General features: G+C 45.1%; 1 protein-coding gene across 4 annotated transcripts in view; it reads left to right on the top strand.

Moving 5' to 3' along the window:
* The window catches only part of SETD3 (SET domain containing 3, actin histidine methyltransferase), a 78,407-nt gene that overhangs the window by 56,173 nt on the left and 6,482 nt on the right, over nucleotides 1-15,752 (top strand). For 3 of the 4 annotated variants that reach the window (XM_037831939.1, XM_037831937.1, XM_037831936.1), the window contains 3 exons: nucleotides 4,802-4,860; nucleotides 5,584-5,698; nucleotides 14,888-14,962. In XM_037831939.1, coding sequence (XP_037687867.1) covers nucleotides 4,802-4,860; nucleotides 5,584-5,698; nucleotides 14,888-14,962 — 249 coding nt within the window. The remainder of the gene's footprint in view (nucleotides 1-4,801; nucleotides 4,861-5,583; nucleotides 5,699-14,887; nucleotides 14,963-15,752) is intronic. The other variant, XM_037831938.1, reaches the window with a different exon arrangement.

Here is a 15,752-nt window from a genome sequence, read left to right as displayed (position 1 = left end):
TATTTGTACAAAATGTACTGTAGAAGACTCTTAGAAATGTTTTTTTACGTAGTATAAAGCTTGCATCATAACAAGCCAAATACAACTTCTAAGTAACATTTTTCATTCCTAATACTATAGAGCCATTAATCCAGTCACTGAACTGCCATACATATTTTTGAGATTAACAACTGATTATGCATTATAGGGGAATATAATTCTTTAAAACACAGTGTTTAGGAATCATTTTTATGAACTGAGTTTCCTTTTAGTATATTTGAATGCCTCTTTGAAGATGATTATTTAGTGTATTCAACTCGGTTTCCTACTAAGAATTGGTCTAAGTCAAGGTTAGTATTCTTTAGAAATGTAGAGATCTGATTTGGAGAAGTGTTTGTCTTAGAGGCCATTTATTTGTTCTAGTTCTCTTTTTTTCCTCAGAGGGCTTTGAATCTTTCTTTAGGTTAAATGTGTTTCTTTTGAGAATTTGGTAAATACCTTTTTGGGTATTTAAGAAGTACTTATTTTTATTTTGTCTAATGCCTATTGTTAAATGTTAAAGTTTAAAACAAAAACAAAAACAAAAACAAAAAAACTTTGATTCAAATGTATTTTGTTCCAGTGTAGAGCTGTTAATGTTTCAAAGCCATTTTTACTTACTACATGTTTCTGAATTAGGAGTTCACATAATAATGAATTCTCCTTATTTTGCTTCTCCATAAAGGTTTGTTGTATGAGCTTAAAATAAGGCTGCGGTTGATTGTGTGATGCATAGTAACTGTGTATTTACTTTAAGTTCATGTCTGTATCTCTCATTTCTGTTGAACCTGAAAAATTTGCCTGCTGCACAGCAGCCATCTTCTTTTATGCTTTATTAAATATCTGTCAATTATAAATATCAAGGTTTTACATTAATGTCAAGATAGTACATCAAAAATTCATGGAATATGTGGCTTTTTCCAAGGGTATTTAATACTTAATGCATTTGTGTCATTTTTCTTTCCAGAGATATTGACAGGTTTTATTAAGTGTTTGTTAGGAAGATTTCATTTTTATCAAGGGACTATAAAGAGAAGCTGCATGCTAAATCAGTTTTTTTTTTAAACCTGAATATTGTTCATTTTTTCATCTTCAAACTCTTGTAATCCATAGGTTTTATTTAAATTTCTTCTTGGTTTATTTTTGTTTTATGTGAGTGATAGTTCAAGACAGAACTTTAATAAGGATCTAATGTGCTGACTGTGGTGGTTTTTAATTTCCTTAAGCATAGCTACCAGACCCATGCAATATGGTAAATTCTTCAAAATGTCATACTTACATATTTAGCAATATTGCTCCTTTTTATTGAAGCCAAACAATTTTAGATATTAATCTTTCCCAAACATAGTGATTATTTTGTACTAGGTACAATATTACTGTGTCTTATATGGAATACCTCGTTTTGCTGGAAAAGGGAATGGGAAAAGCTCTTAAGTGGGTTGCCTGGCTTGGCATAAGGAAACCGGGATCCTCATTTTGAAAGTCAGCTTGTGGCGTTTCCAGTCTGATCAGAAGCTATATAGCATTTGTTCATTTTTCCAACTTCAAATATTTATTATGTGCAAGAAAGGAAAAATATCAATCACTTAAAAAATCCACAGAAAATCTGTGGTTATTTGGGGGTGATGGGGGGTTGCCTTGTAGTGCTTGGCAGACTCCACCGCCTGCTCCTGTCTCTTCTGTGTTTCTGATAGTGACTGAGACAGAGACAAGCTCTTCGGGGGACCTCCTCACCCATCCTGTGTATCTGTGTCTAGGAAACCACAGTCACAGCTCAAACTAATTGCCAGCAAAGAGTGAGTTTTTTGTTTTCATCTTGCATTTTTATTTTCAGTGTTCAGGTTAGGAACACCTTCTTTTGGAAAAGGAGGAAATGCCTATCATGATTAAAACCCTTATAGGATTTTGTTCTACAGAGTGAGGAATTTTCACTTACCTACTTTGTAAAGTATGAGGTTAACCCTTTCATCTAAGGACGTTTTACAAGTAGCTTCAAATTAATAATACACTTTTTAGAAGATGTTTTTTAACCTTAACATGGTCTTCGGGGAAAGGGCTTGGTATTAAAAACAAACAAAAAAAATTTATTCTGTCCAGAGCTTAAATAAAAATCATTGGGAATGGATATTTTTCTTATTTGTCTTCATTTTTTTCAAGATATGTGAAAACATTTTCAAAATTAAATATTTTTCACAAACAAATCACTTTCGATATTTGAATGCTTCAAAATCCTTGTATAACTATTAAATAATAGTTTTAGAGGTAGGATAGATTTTTTTAGAAACCAAATTTTACTTGACTATAGCTGAAACAATAATAGCCTTTTTATATAAACTCAGTTTTGCTTTAAAATAAATTGCTATGCAGGCTTTGCCGTGGGAAGTAATTGGAGCACTCCGTGGCATGAACTTATCCACCAAGGAGCCAGTAGGTGGCGGCAGTGTCCCACAGTGAGGCGCGCAGCCCTTTTCTGTAGTGGCAAATTTTGTTTCAGTTTAACTGTTAAGTGCATGTGTCTGTGGCAGAGTAGCTTTTTATACCAGAATTAAGCACAGTATACACACCCTGTTTTCTGAGCAGATAAAAACGGCTATTTCTAACGGTTTCTACAAATATTACATAACCTGACAGCCAAACTACATTTTAAAATTAATCTCTGAAGAAAACATTTGCGCAGTTTCTTCTTGGATTTTCTTTACAACTTCATCGGGACTCTGAGCATGAACTTACATGAGTAAGAAATGGATGTAAATAACAGAAGGAGAAGCGTTTGGAGAATTAATTTTCCTGTTTGGGCCATGACGAAGTCGTCCTTGTCAGAATAGATTTTTAGGGTCGAAGGCTAGTGTGTGTGTTTTAAAAATCTTTTGAGTGTTGGAAGATTCTTCTAGTTGCTTTGACATTGAGCAGTCCAAGTTTGAAAATTGCCGTCTTTTCTTGTATTTAGTAAGTCAGACATATTTTGTTTTGTTTGTTTGTTTGTGTCAAATTTTTGGTACTTGGCGATTTGGCATTGGGATTTACCAACTTTAAAAATACCATTGTGAACTCCACAGTTTAAAAGAGTTAAAATATTTTAAAATAATAAAGACAGCAAAGCTTTCCCACCTCCTATAGTCTGAAAAGAGATGGATGGGACTTGCAGCCTTCCTAGTTTATCAGATAATCTAGAGTTTCATCTTTATTAGTGAGAGGCAGTTTTAGCAATTGGATTCCTTTTCTTTAAAGTTCCTGAGTTTTTCAGTGGTACGCTTATGATCAAATTAGTGTCAGGGGGAGGGGTGGCTCTTATCCCCTGAATTTTGTATTTTGTAATGAAAAACGTCTTTCAGACTCTTAGAACATAGCCTTGCATTTCATTTGTTACAAATAAAAGGGAGTAAAGCTTCAGTCCTCTTGGGTTTTCGCATCTTCACTATGGTTGGCCATGGTATTTACTTTCTTTCCCCCCTAGAGATATGATTTCTTGATCTTCCGGTAACAGAAAATGCCCCTGGGCAATGTGTTATTTTATATGTTGACTTAAAACCTATCTCCTTTAATTTCATTTTTATCAGCAACCTACATTTTAAAACTTATGTGAATATATTTTCATATTTGACTTTCCTTCCAAAGGGTTAAAACTGGGCTAAGGATTAGAGGGGGGAGCAAGCACCTGGGAGCTAACACCCAGTAGGCAGCCTTTTGTAATACATAATTTGCCTAAAATTGCACACTGAGCACAAGCTTTTGTTTTCTAATTGATTTACGGTTTGAGCCACTTTTACCTCATCCCCTACTGTCCTGCGCTCAGTGCCAGGGAGTACATTACAGTGAGAGATGATGAATTGCTGGGCACTTGTGATGCTAATGCGTCAGGAGTAAAAACCGCACACTGCACGCGGCTTCGCGGCTTTGTGTGTTCACGGTGGTGCAAAGACACAGCCACAGCAGAATTTCTTCTGTGTCTCAGAAATAGCCATTTGTTCATTTGATCACTTACTGCAGTTGGGCCACCAGACTGTAATTGAAGCTGAAGATTAAGATTATACTGTTGCAGCTTTTAATTTCCTTATTGAGACAGTTTTTAAAGTGCTTGAAAGGTCTAAAGGTGTTTATGAAGAGAGAATGTGAAATGTATAATATTTTCTCCTCAGTGTGAAGTTCGGGATATTTTTACCAACTGTTCTTTTGTTCAGAAAATAAAGCAGTAAATTTTAAATAGTTTGACCTCTGTTTTATCTTTACAGTTTCACAAAGCTGTTTTTCTTGATTTTCTGAACTTGGGCTGCATCTACCATGTATGTGGTTCATTTGCATACACCAAGTTGATTTTCCCAACCACATGACTTAAGTCAGAGATAAACGAAGGAACTTCCGATTTATTTGAGTGCCATGGAAGAATCTGAATCTGTTTGTGAGGCGTCTGTGGCACATCAGGGCATAAAGATACGAAGGGGGCCCGGGGCGGACCCCTCACTTCTGGGCCCCACGTTTCTGTGGAGGTCAGGTCCGCCGCGGTCAGTCCACCTTGAATTGTGCTTTTGTGCAGCGTCTGTGGGTTCTAGTATCGAAATGTGAAGAAGCAGATTTATGGCGGCTGCTGGGCACAACAAATTAAGTTGACAGTGATGTATGGGAGCATAATCGCACGATGATCCCCCGTAGCACGGCTGGACGCCTCCTGCTTCATTTGGCTCTTGTTAGGATCTGTTAGGCAGCTAAATGATGGAATTCTGCTGACTGATTTCTGTTTTCCCTTTTTCTCTTTTCACCTCTGCTTTCTAAAACTTCTAATTCCCAGACCCACCCTCATGCCAACAAACTGCCCCTGAAGGATTCTTTCACTTATGAGGACTACAGGTTGGTGTGCGTGTGTGCGCGTGCTGGAGGGCGGTTTCTCGGCGACTGTGGGGTCTTGGAAGCCAGGGATAATCCTCGGTGGGAAGTGGCCTGCTGGGTCCACGTGAGGCACCCACACAGAGGGCGTCTGGGACGTTCCAGTGCCGCCGGCTCAGGGCTGCGGGGCAGGCAGCTGGGCACGCACGAGGAGGCGGACTCGTGGGGCCATCGGGAGGATTTTTTTTTCTCTTTTTAAGTATACTTCCTCGTGTAAAGTGGGGACCTTTTAAACACAAAATTTAATTCACTGCACAAAGTAATGAAAAACAGCATTCTGCATTTCGTGCAGTTCTTAGGAGATTTCTGAGCAGAAAAGAGTTATATCGTTTGCTTCTTGTTGAGACTTGAAATAGATGCAGAATCAGCATTTGGGTAGAAGAGGGTAGAGGCGGCTGGGGTGGGGGGCTCTGCCAGGACTGAGACGCGCCGGGCCTGCCTTCCGAGAACACCCCCTCACATCCGTCCTCCTGCCTCTCCTCAGCCCTCCTTTCCTTCCACTCCACCTCCGCCCCTCAACCCTAGATTTAATTCGAAATAGTGATGAAGGCCAAACATTACCTTTGGTGCTTAGAGAAAGGTTTTGGGAATTTGTGAGAAATCAGACAATCCTAGACTTGTTGTTTCTTACTGCCGCAGGCTTTTAAGCGTTTCAACCTTAATTCGCCTTTTTTCTTATGACCGTAGGTGGGCAGTCTCTTCTGTTATGACGCGACAAAACCAGATCCCCACAGAGGACGGCTCCCGGGTGACCCTGGCGCTGATTCCCCTATGGGACATGTGCAACCACACCAGCGGACTGGTAAAGCCCCCTCTGTGCTGTCAGCGTGGACGGGAACGTCCCACCTTCCCGTGTGCTCTGTGGTTGTAGCTCCCAGCGCCTGCTTCCTCAGGGAACAAACCAAACACTGTGCCATGCCTGCCCCCCTGCCTCCCGCATGTGGAAGCTGGTATTTTTCTTTCCCTGCCTTAACTTCATACTGAAAACTGGGAACTTGAACCTTACACTCCTTTCAAACACCACAGGAAACTGCCTTTATTTGCTAAGGCGTTAGTCAAGCCTAAACAGTAATTTTCTTAACTAATTGTACTATAAACTGAACCAACATTTCTTTTTTCTTATTCTTTTAAAAATACTGATTTATTAAAAAATCTTTCTTTTTTCTTGTTTTCCCATTTATGTCCCTCTTTTTCTTTCTCTGCTTATTGCATATTTCCCGTTAGGTACTTTTTTTGTTCTTTTTCTGTTGCCTGGCCCTTCACCTGATAAGCTGATGAATCCTTGGCTGGGTTTATTAATCTGCTTTTGTTCAGGAGCTCGTTCTGACTCTCCCTGGTGGGGGACAGAGACGGGTGGACTTCTGCATTTGGCTTTTGCCCCTGAGTGCAGGAGTCATTTGGTGTAATCAGACATGAGGAGCACTGGGTGGGAGGCATTAAGAAAATAGGGGAATGTTATGATTATCATCGATTGCAGAAGGAGAAGGAGAAGGCAGACTCTGCTCTGCAGCATTCTTTGGATTCAGGTACAGCATGGGTTGAAGCGCTCTGCTGAGATGCTTGTCCAAGAAAGATTTCCTTTTACTGATAGACAGAAACATGATAAATTTCAGAATATTTTGGATTTTTTAAACATAATACTAGTATACTGGTTTCATTCATTTTTTATTCATCTTTTCTGGGTGTCAGCTTTCTTTGTTATTGTTAGCAGTATTATGAATAGACTAAAAATACTGTAAATATGAGTATTCACATCTAATTTTATAAAATGGTCAGAACACATAATATGCGCCATGCGTTTAAGATAGAATAACGTAAGGCTAATTTGGGAAGGTCTAGCAACAAGTACACTCTTGAATCTTTATAGTATTTAAATTGTAGAGCGAAAGAATATTTCCCCTGTTATAAATAGACTTTTTGTCTTAATTTAGATATGCTTAATTTCTCAATAGTGAGGAAGAGTAGCATGTTTTATCATTTGTTTTTGTTAACGAATAAAATTTTACATTCCTTTTTTTTTTTTCTTCATAGATACTAAATTGACTAATTCTGAAGTTTTAAAATTTTTCAAATAGGTTTTGCTGTCCGGCTGGTAGTTTTCTTTTTCCTCTTTCTTTTTTTTTTTTTTTTTTAGATTAGACCATTGGTTCCCAAACTTGGCTGATTATAAGAGATTATTGTTTTTATTTCTAAAATAAAAAAAAAAAAACATGCTCTATTATAAACAATCAGCAATAATTAAACAGTATGGAAGGATCTGTAGTGAAAAAGACGTTTCCTCCCTGCAGCCCCCTGCAGCCCCCTGCAGCTTCCCCACGGTCCACTCGCTCGGAGGGAACAGCGGCTAGCGGTTGTGTGGGAACCTCTCCCGTCCCTTTGCTTTTCATTTGTGCACACGTGCACACACGCACACACTGATTTTTGAGTCGCTATTCACTTCCCCCCTTAAAAGTGAAAAAAAAAAAAGTTTATCTCAAAATAAAAACAATGAATTAATGACAACTACTGCTGCATTTCCTTAATCCTCTCCGTATAGTCTGTAACCTCTAGCAGGGCTGGCAGAAACATGGAGGCTCATGTGAGATGCCAGGACTCCTTCTTACAATGGTTGTGTTCCCTACATACTTAACTCCGTACCATTGTTCGGCTGTTTCCTGTTGTAATTTTAAGACTTCATGGGAAATTTTGTCTGGTGGAACTTGAGAAATTCTATTTTAACACTGTAAAGTTGTATATTTCCTGAATTAACAGTTAATCTCTTAAAAAAAAAGGCACTTAAAACTAAGGCTCCGCTTTTCAGACAATTTTCTTTACTCAGTGTCTTTCCTGACGATCATTTTCATATTGTCTGTCTATCCTGACTGTCACTAAGGGAGTAGGTAGAAATTTGTAACCCAGCAACGCTGTCTGCGTCTAACAATGTCCCCCAAACGTTTCCATCTGTAACAGTCAGACCTGCGGCCACGGGGAACCACGGGGGGGACGCGGGGCTGGGGGAGCACCCAGGCTAGAGTCTGGTGGGTGCCGACTGGTTTCCCAGCCACCTGGAGAAACAAATTTAGACGAGTTCATAAGGTATAGTACTGAACTGTAAGAAATAATGTGTCTCTAAATTTTGCATGATTTATTCAAAATTAACATAAGCAGCAGGTTTCCTTTCTTGAGGTTGCTCTGTTTATACCAGAGAAGGACACCTCTGCTGGCTGCATGGCCGCTGTGTTGGTTCCAGTAGATACAATGTGTCAGCGATTAGCCCTTGCACTGGAATATGTGACTCCCAATCAGGATGAAAGGGCGTCCAAAGATTCGAGCAGAATTGAGGGAAGCTCTTTTTCAAGGTCTTTCTGTTTGTGTCTTGAAAAATTCAGGGGCTTCTGGGGAGAGCTCTATAGATGAGACATGAAAGCTCTTAATGACAACAGAAACACACAGCAAGCACTGGGAGGAGCTTCCCAGCCTGTTCCCCTTGGAGGGCTTAGGAAGGCAGAGGAAGTCTGAAGAAGTGTCTTGTCCCGGAAGAATAGCCCCGTCGATGAGGGGGAAGGAGCAGAGAAGGGGCAGGAAGAGTTTGGGGGGTGGCAGTGTGGGACCCTGCTAGTCCCGGGTCCCAGTGTGGAGTCCCACACAGGAAAGCTTGCCTGCTGCGTGCCCATGACCCTTCGTGACCTTGCACTGTCAGTGGTGATTTGCCCACAGCTTCCCCTCCCCCGTCTCCTCCTTTTCTAAAAAATACATCAGCTAACTTTCTAATTGGTTTTCTCCTCTCTCTTAGGGTTGCCAGACTTAACAAATAAAAATACAGGACACAAGTTAAATTTCAATGTCAGAACCACAACAAGTAGTGCTTTAGTCTAAGTCTTTTTCCTGTGATGAGCACTTGACCAGGCACAGTGGGAGATGAGCTTGGGGTTCCATCCAAACCATAGCCTCTGCTGCCGCCTCTCCCCTTCTCTCAGGGCCTCTGCAGAGGCAGAGAAAAGTAGACACTGAGAGCCCCACACAGAGCCAGAGCTAACATCCTGTGGATGTCAGAAGCTGGGAGGAATTTCTATTAACAAACAAAACAAACAGACTTGGCGGCAGCAGCAGCCTGTGACCCACCTCTCCTTCACCTGCTTGGAAGCCCGTGGGAGGGTCTCCAGAGCTCACCCTCTGGCTGGAAACACGGGGTCCTTGCTGCCTGGAAAACAAGGCAGAACCCTTCACAGCGTGGCTGGGAAGTCCCCCCACCTCTCTCCCCCTCCAGTCCACCCAGCAGTTCTCATTCCTAACGAGTCTGCTTTTCTTTGTCTGCATCTAACCAGAGCCTGGAACTCCCAGAAGCACGCTGAGCACGTGTGGGGGGTGATGGTGGGGTTCCGGGGCTACTGCGGGCTGCCTGGGCCCGGAGAGGCGAGGGCCTCACATGGAAGGCACTGCTGGATTCAACAGATGGGGGCCCTGCGGTGAGGCCAGGGCAGCCGAGAGAGGCACTGCAGCACGGTGATGGTCATCGCTGAGGACCTTTTTTACTTCTGTAATATTTGAGGGTTTTGCATAAATTTTAAGTAGGAAAAAATCACAAAGGTTGTTTTGAAGTGGTGTGTTCTAAGTAGTCTGTAGACCCAGGTTTGAGTCTAGCTCTGGGATGTCTTGGAACCTCTCTCTCCTCACCTGTAAAGTGAAGCCAGTGCTTTCCTCCTGGGTCACTTGTGAGAAGCAAGACCATTATGGGTCAGTTCTTTGCACCGAGAACCTCAGTGAGGCGTGCTCTGTTCCCGCCAAATAAATGAATCAAAATTATGAACCCAAGAATGGGGATATTGTGGTACAAAAGGATTAACCGGTGGTTCTGTGGGGCCACTGGCATACCACCTTACCCAGGAGGCCTTCAGTGAGCAGGTGGGGTCGTCACGCCTACAGCTGCACGGGTTCGAGGGGCTCCTGCCCCTGCCCCCTTCTAGATGCGGCCTCAGAGCAAACCGTCGTAGACTCAGTGTTCTGCCTATTCCGCTCTCTACTGTCTCTTTCCCACTGTCAGTACAAGCTTGCTGTTTTTTCTCATGTCTCAAACAATAGTCTCCTGACCCCTATTTCTCTCCTTTCCTTCAGAGCAAGTCTTCTGAGAAAGTGGCCTGTACTCGTTGTCTCTCATCTCTGTCTTCCCATTTGCCCTTGAACTCATTCAATGAGGCTGTCCGTCCTAGAACTCCTCCCGGACTGCACTGTCCCAGGTCACCAGGGCCTCAGCAGGCACCCGGTTGACGCCCTCCTCCTCCCCGAAACTCACCTCCACTTGGTGCCAGACACCACGCTTTCCTCGTCTTCCTCCACCTCACTCCTACTCCTCCCTTCTCCCCATTTTGGGGGGCCCAGGTCAGGCCTCAAGGCCTTTCTCCTTAGCCAGGCTGGCTCCCGTGGTGAGCGCACCGAGCTCATGGCGTGGATACTGTCCGCGGCCTGCCCTTCCCAGGTCCACCTCCAGCCCAGCCTCTGCCCTGGTCGGCACCTCCGCTCTGCAGATGTGATAGACCCACCCCTTTACACGTGCGGACAGGGTTTCTCAGCTCCCCCCAAACCTCATCTCCCCAGGCTTCATTTCAATCATGGCAGCTGCCTCTTTCTAGCTGCTTAAGCAAGAGGCCTGTCCTCTTTGACTCCTGCCTTCCTCTCACACCCACCTCTGCTCTGTTGGCGAACCTCATGAGCTATACCTTCAAATGGTATCATGAGGCATACAGCCCCTGTCCCCGTCCAGGCCCCCTTCCCACCTCACCCCACTGTGGTGTCCCATTAGGCCATACACCCTGTCGTGGTTGTGCCCTCCGGGGGCCTCCCCAGGAGCTGACAGGTCCCTGCATGTCCTGCCCACGACGCCCCCAGCACATCCCCGCCTCGGGGCCTTCGCACCTGTTCTTCTCTCCTCCTGGAACCCTCCGTCCCCAGGTGTTCCCAGGCCGCGCTCACAGGTTTCCTCCAGGTCTCCCTGGGGGGCCGTCCCTAAGCACCCCGTATGCAGTGACCACACTCCCTCCCGAAGCCCTCCCCGCCTTCCCCGCTTCACATCCCTCTGTCATCTGTATCTCACATGCTCTACGTATTTATTTCTGTATACTGTGGCCACCACCTCCCCTTCCCCAACTGGAACATCAGGTCCATGGAGGCAGGGAGATTTTTTGTTCATTGTTATATTCCCAACGCCTGGCATTTGGGGAATGAATGCGTGAATGGTGCATAAATGTAAACAGCATCCACCCATGCCCAGAAAAAAAGGCCAGAAAGAAATAAACCAAAATGTTAATGTAATTATCTTTTCCTTCTTTCTTTTGTTTTTTATTTTCCAAATTTTATTTGATGAGCATGTATTCCTTATTTTTCCCTAGCAACAAAAGTAATACAATACATACTTATTGGAGAAAACTTGGAGAAGACCAAAGTACAAAGAAGAAAATTAAAATGATCTCACTGGTTCCATCGTGGTGTGTGTGTGTGTGTGTGTCACATATTTCCTCCTGTTTACTTGTAATATGTACATTGAACTAGAATGCAGATATGGACCCTGCCTCTTAGTTTACAGTCTGATTTGGGAATACACATGTGAGAATGCTTTTTTTGTTTATTTGTTTGCAAAGCTAAATACCAGTGAGTGTAAGGTAATACACTGCACACCCATGGCCTTCCAGGAAACCTGGAGCCAAGGCCAAGTTGTTGTGTCTTCGTACTCCCTGTGAGCACTGGCACCTGCCTGCCCGTGCCCTCCTCCAGAATTGCCGCCAGCTTCTCGCCATGCCCCCAGCCTGGGCACACTGGGGTTCCATGGGGCTGTTTGTAGCTCCATGGAGAACATTGTGCTTGTATCTGGGTTATTTTCTCTCTGCCTGTTTTCCCACTAGGCTGTCCTGTGGGTGGAGCCTGAGATTGTCTCGTCTTGCTTGGTCTACCTTGGTGCCTGGCATAGAACGAACACTTAGCAGATATCTGTAGGGAAGAGGTCAGTTGGTGCGGGTGGCGGCAGGACCCCATGGCAGGGAGCTGGAGGGCTGAGGAAGGAGGCCCGGTGGCTGAGCGGCATGCCGCCGAGTGAGGACATCTGGAGGCCGCCTCCTGGACCCGCTCTTGCTCTCGCCGCCATTCCCATGTGGCTCTGCGCTGGGCCTGGGCAGGGCCTGTGGATTCTGGGTTGTGGGTGGTAATTTCCAGAGAGTCCTGCATAGAGCCCTCCTCAGCCATGGGCCTCCCTCTCCCGGGGACAGGAAGGCCTTGGCGGTCTACCTTCATGGATGGCTGTTCCAGGGCCCGGCCCAAGATGAACTGTTTCCTGCTGCTCCCCTGAGGGTCCTCTAGAAACCTGGACTCAGGCAAGGCAGGGGCTAGAGCCAGCGCTTCAGGCGCATTTCTCTGCATTCAGATGCATTTTTTTATACAACCCCAGAGCAGAGTGTTTGGCAGTGCCCGACACAGAGAAATTGCACATGCAACCTCAAAACTTTGTGACCCTTGCCAAGAAAGGGCTAGAAAAGGGAGGTGAGGGGCCTCGCGTCCCCATGAGGGATGCTGTGGCCATGTTAAGCCATCTCAAGCCTGAAGTTACCAAGAGCATGGGTTGTCTGTGAAATCGATTTTATTTAAACATCCACGACCATTTCTCCACCACACATCAGCCTGTATTCCCTCCTCTGTGGCCCCCTCCCTCCCTGCCCACGCCCCTGTCAGGGCCCCTGGAGCGGCACCTGGGATACTCTAACTTGCTGGGTGGGAGCTCACAAGAGGGGGCAATTCCTCTGTCCAAATTTGTTATCATCAAGGTGATCTTTTGGGGTCAGAAAAGTGAATCGGATGTTGGCAGGAACTTCCGTGGAGCTGACAGGACACCAAGCTGCTCTGCCAGCGCCAAGGGGTCCGGGTGCCTGGTGTCGTGCCTTGGCCAGTGCCGTTCTCTGCGTACCAATGGTTGGGTTTCGTAGGTGCTGTGGCCAAGAATCAGTAAACGAAGTCTGCTGCTTCTCTGCAGATCAGCAGCGTGAAAGACCTGCAGATGTAATGTGGTTAACAAACCACTGGTCTGGGGATTTGGAGTTTAAAGATCAGCTTTACGTGACCTTTCATCCCAAAGTGCCATTCCCTGGACCCAGGAGTAACTTCCTTTTGGATCCAGGCTGTTGATAGCTTTGTTAGCAAATAGCATTTGTAGCTGTCTTGGATCTTTGGTTCTCCATTATAAAATGTCAAGAGGTCAAGAAGTAATTAATGAGCCTTTACAGACGATCTAAGACTAGTGGGGGCTGCTCCAAGGAGCAGACCTTTGAGAAGGAGGTTCTGACATTTTTCTTTCCCGTGGGGGTTCATGCACCAAGTAACTATCCTCGAAGTCAGGTGTCAGGTGCTGTGTGCCGAGCACCCGGGATGCAGAGTACAACAGGGGTGGAAGGCAGCACTTCCCAATGGGAGGGAGGCAGCGTGGCGGCCCCGCGTGGCAGGCAGGGTGTTGTAAGCCCGGGAGGGAGGCAGCGTGGCGGCCCCGTGTGGCAGGCAGGATGTTGTGAGCCCGGGAGGGAGGCAGCGTGGCGGCCCCGCGTGGCAGGCAGGGTGTTGTGAGCCCGGGAGGGATGCAGCGTGGCGGCCCTGCGTGGCAGGCAGGGTGTTGTGAGCCCGGGAGGGAGGCAGCGTGGCGGCCCCGCGTGGCAGGCAGGATGTTGTGAGCCCGGGAGGGATGCAGCGTGGCGGCCCTGCGTGGCAGGCAGGGTGTTGTGAGCCCGGGAGGGATGCAGCGTGGCGGCCCTGCGTGGCAGGCAGGGTGTTGTGAGCCCGGGAGGGAGGCAGCGTGGCGGCCCCGCGTGGCAGGCAGGGTGTTGTGAGCCCGGGAGGGATGCAGCGTGGCGGCCCCGCGTGGCAGGCAGGGTGTTGTGAGCCCGGGAGGGAGGCAGCGTGGCGGCCCCGCGTGGCAGGCAGGATGTTGTGAGCCTGGGAGGGAGGCAGCGTGGCGGCCCCGTGTGGCAGGCAGGCACGGTGTCATGCGGCCGGGAGGGAGGCCCAGGCCTCCTCGGACACTGGCCTGGCTCAGGCATTCGAATTTTATTCTGAAGGTGGAGTAGAGCCATTGGAAGATTTTAAACAGGAGGGTGATATTCTAAAATTAGGGTTGTAGGAAGGACAGTATTGGAATCTGCACCCGGTTAGAAAGTTTTTGCAAATAATAAACTAGGCAGGAAAAAATCAAACCTTAGCCAAAGCAGTGAGAGTGAGGAGAAAGAAATAATCCAAGATATTTAGATGATAAAAAATGCTAACCAGTTGAGGCACAGGGGGTTTCTTTCTAACTTGTGTGACAAGGTTGTGATGGTACGTGGCTCTCACAAAAACAGGAGAGAGTATGAAAAACAGCTTTGGGGTGGGGAGACAGATGTAGGTGGCGGATTTTCTGTATTTATTTATGATAGGCTTAGAAATTCTCACATTGCATCTCAGCAGAAAGAAAGAGAAGATGTAACAGTTATTTTTGTTTTTCCTTTACTTACATGAAAGTTTTAATTTTTCTAATTTCGGAGTAAATATTTGCATAATTCAAAAACAGGTCTTTTTTTTCCCCTGGGTTTGTTGTCCACTGGAAAACCCACTTCAGTTTCTTAATGGGCACTCATTAGATAAAGGCAATATTTGGAAGTAAATTAGAGTTCTGGAAAGATACTGTTTCCCCAGGATCACCAGCGAACAGAAAAGAGGCTTTGCCTGTGGGAGGCTGCAGCTCAGAGAGCAGGCGCTCAGTAATAAACAACTCTGGTTGAGATCGGCAAATGATAATCCATACTTCCTTTACTTAATTTTCTGTAAGGAATTCTGGTGTAAATAGAATTAATAGCAAGCAGTTCGTTGCTCAGTTTTTACAGAACGTTCAGAATGTGCCCTTTGATGTGCCTCTGGATGCCTTTTATCCTCTAGTCGCCCCTCAAAGGAGAGCCTGGTGACAGAGGGGCGTGCCGCTGCCCTTGGCTGACCGTCTCCCCCTCCCCTGCAGGTCACCACCGGCTACAACCTGGAGGACGACCGCTGTGAGTGTGTGGCTCTGCAGGACTTCAGGGCCGGCGAGCAGGTGGGTGTCCACCGTGTCTGATGGGATCCGGCTCTGAATTAATACTGTGTAGGTGGTTTCAAAATGGTATTATGTTGGGCAGAAAAATTGGGGATTTATATTTAGGATTGCTTGTTTTCTGGAACATGTCCTGAGACCTAAAGCTGTGATAGACGTATTGTTCTTTGAATTGGACTTTTGGGTCCACAACGAAAAAAGGTTTAAAAACCATTATTTGTACAACTGACCTAGTATTTGTGAAACCGGCAACTAAAACATAAACTTGTGTCATAACACCAAAACAAATTCCTTGATTGCATCAACTGCATGGTTTTCATTTTGTTTTCTTTTGACTAGAACCTTCTTTATAAAAAAGTAGTCAGATCAAGTGGCAAATACATGAGAATCAGGAGCCATTAGATCTGTCTTTGTCTTTTGCAGACCTTTTAATCTGTAAATTTTAATTTGGGTGGATGCTGGATTAAGCTTTTCAGTGAGTTTGAAAATATGCATCGATATAAGTATTGACATTATAGCTTTCAGTCTTAAAACCAAGTATATATTAGGATAAAAACAGAACTGACTTCAGCCACTAACATTCTGATGGAAATGAAGTAAAAACACCAATCTAACGAAGTATTGGTCCGCTGTTTCTGAAGGGAAGTTCATAAACCTCCACCTGCTAGGTGCAGAATTGCCACAGGCTCTAGAAATGAATTTCTGGCAGGCATTGCTTTAAACTCTGGTTCCAGAATAGACTCTCCTGTATTAAAAGGAGAAGAGCACGGTGAATTTTGAAGCGCGGCCTTAA

The sequence above is a fragment of the Choloepus didactylus genome, chromosome 4 (assembly GCF_015220235.1).
Source record: "Choloepus didactylus isolate mChoDid1 chromosome 4, mChoDid1.pri, whole genome shotgun sequence".
Lineage (NCBI taxonomy): Eukaryota > Metazoa > Chordata > Mammalia > Pilosa > Megalonychidae > Choloepus > Choloepus didactylus.
This window is presented reverse-complemented; position numbering and strand designations above follow the sequence as displayed.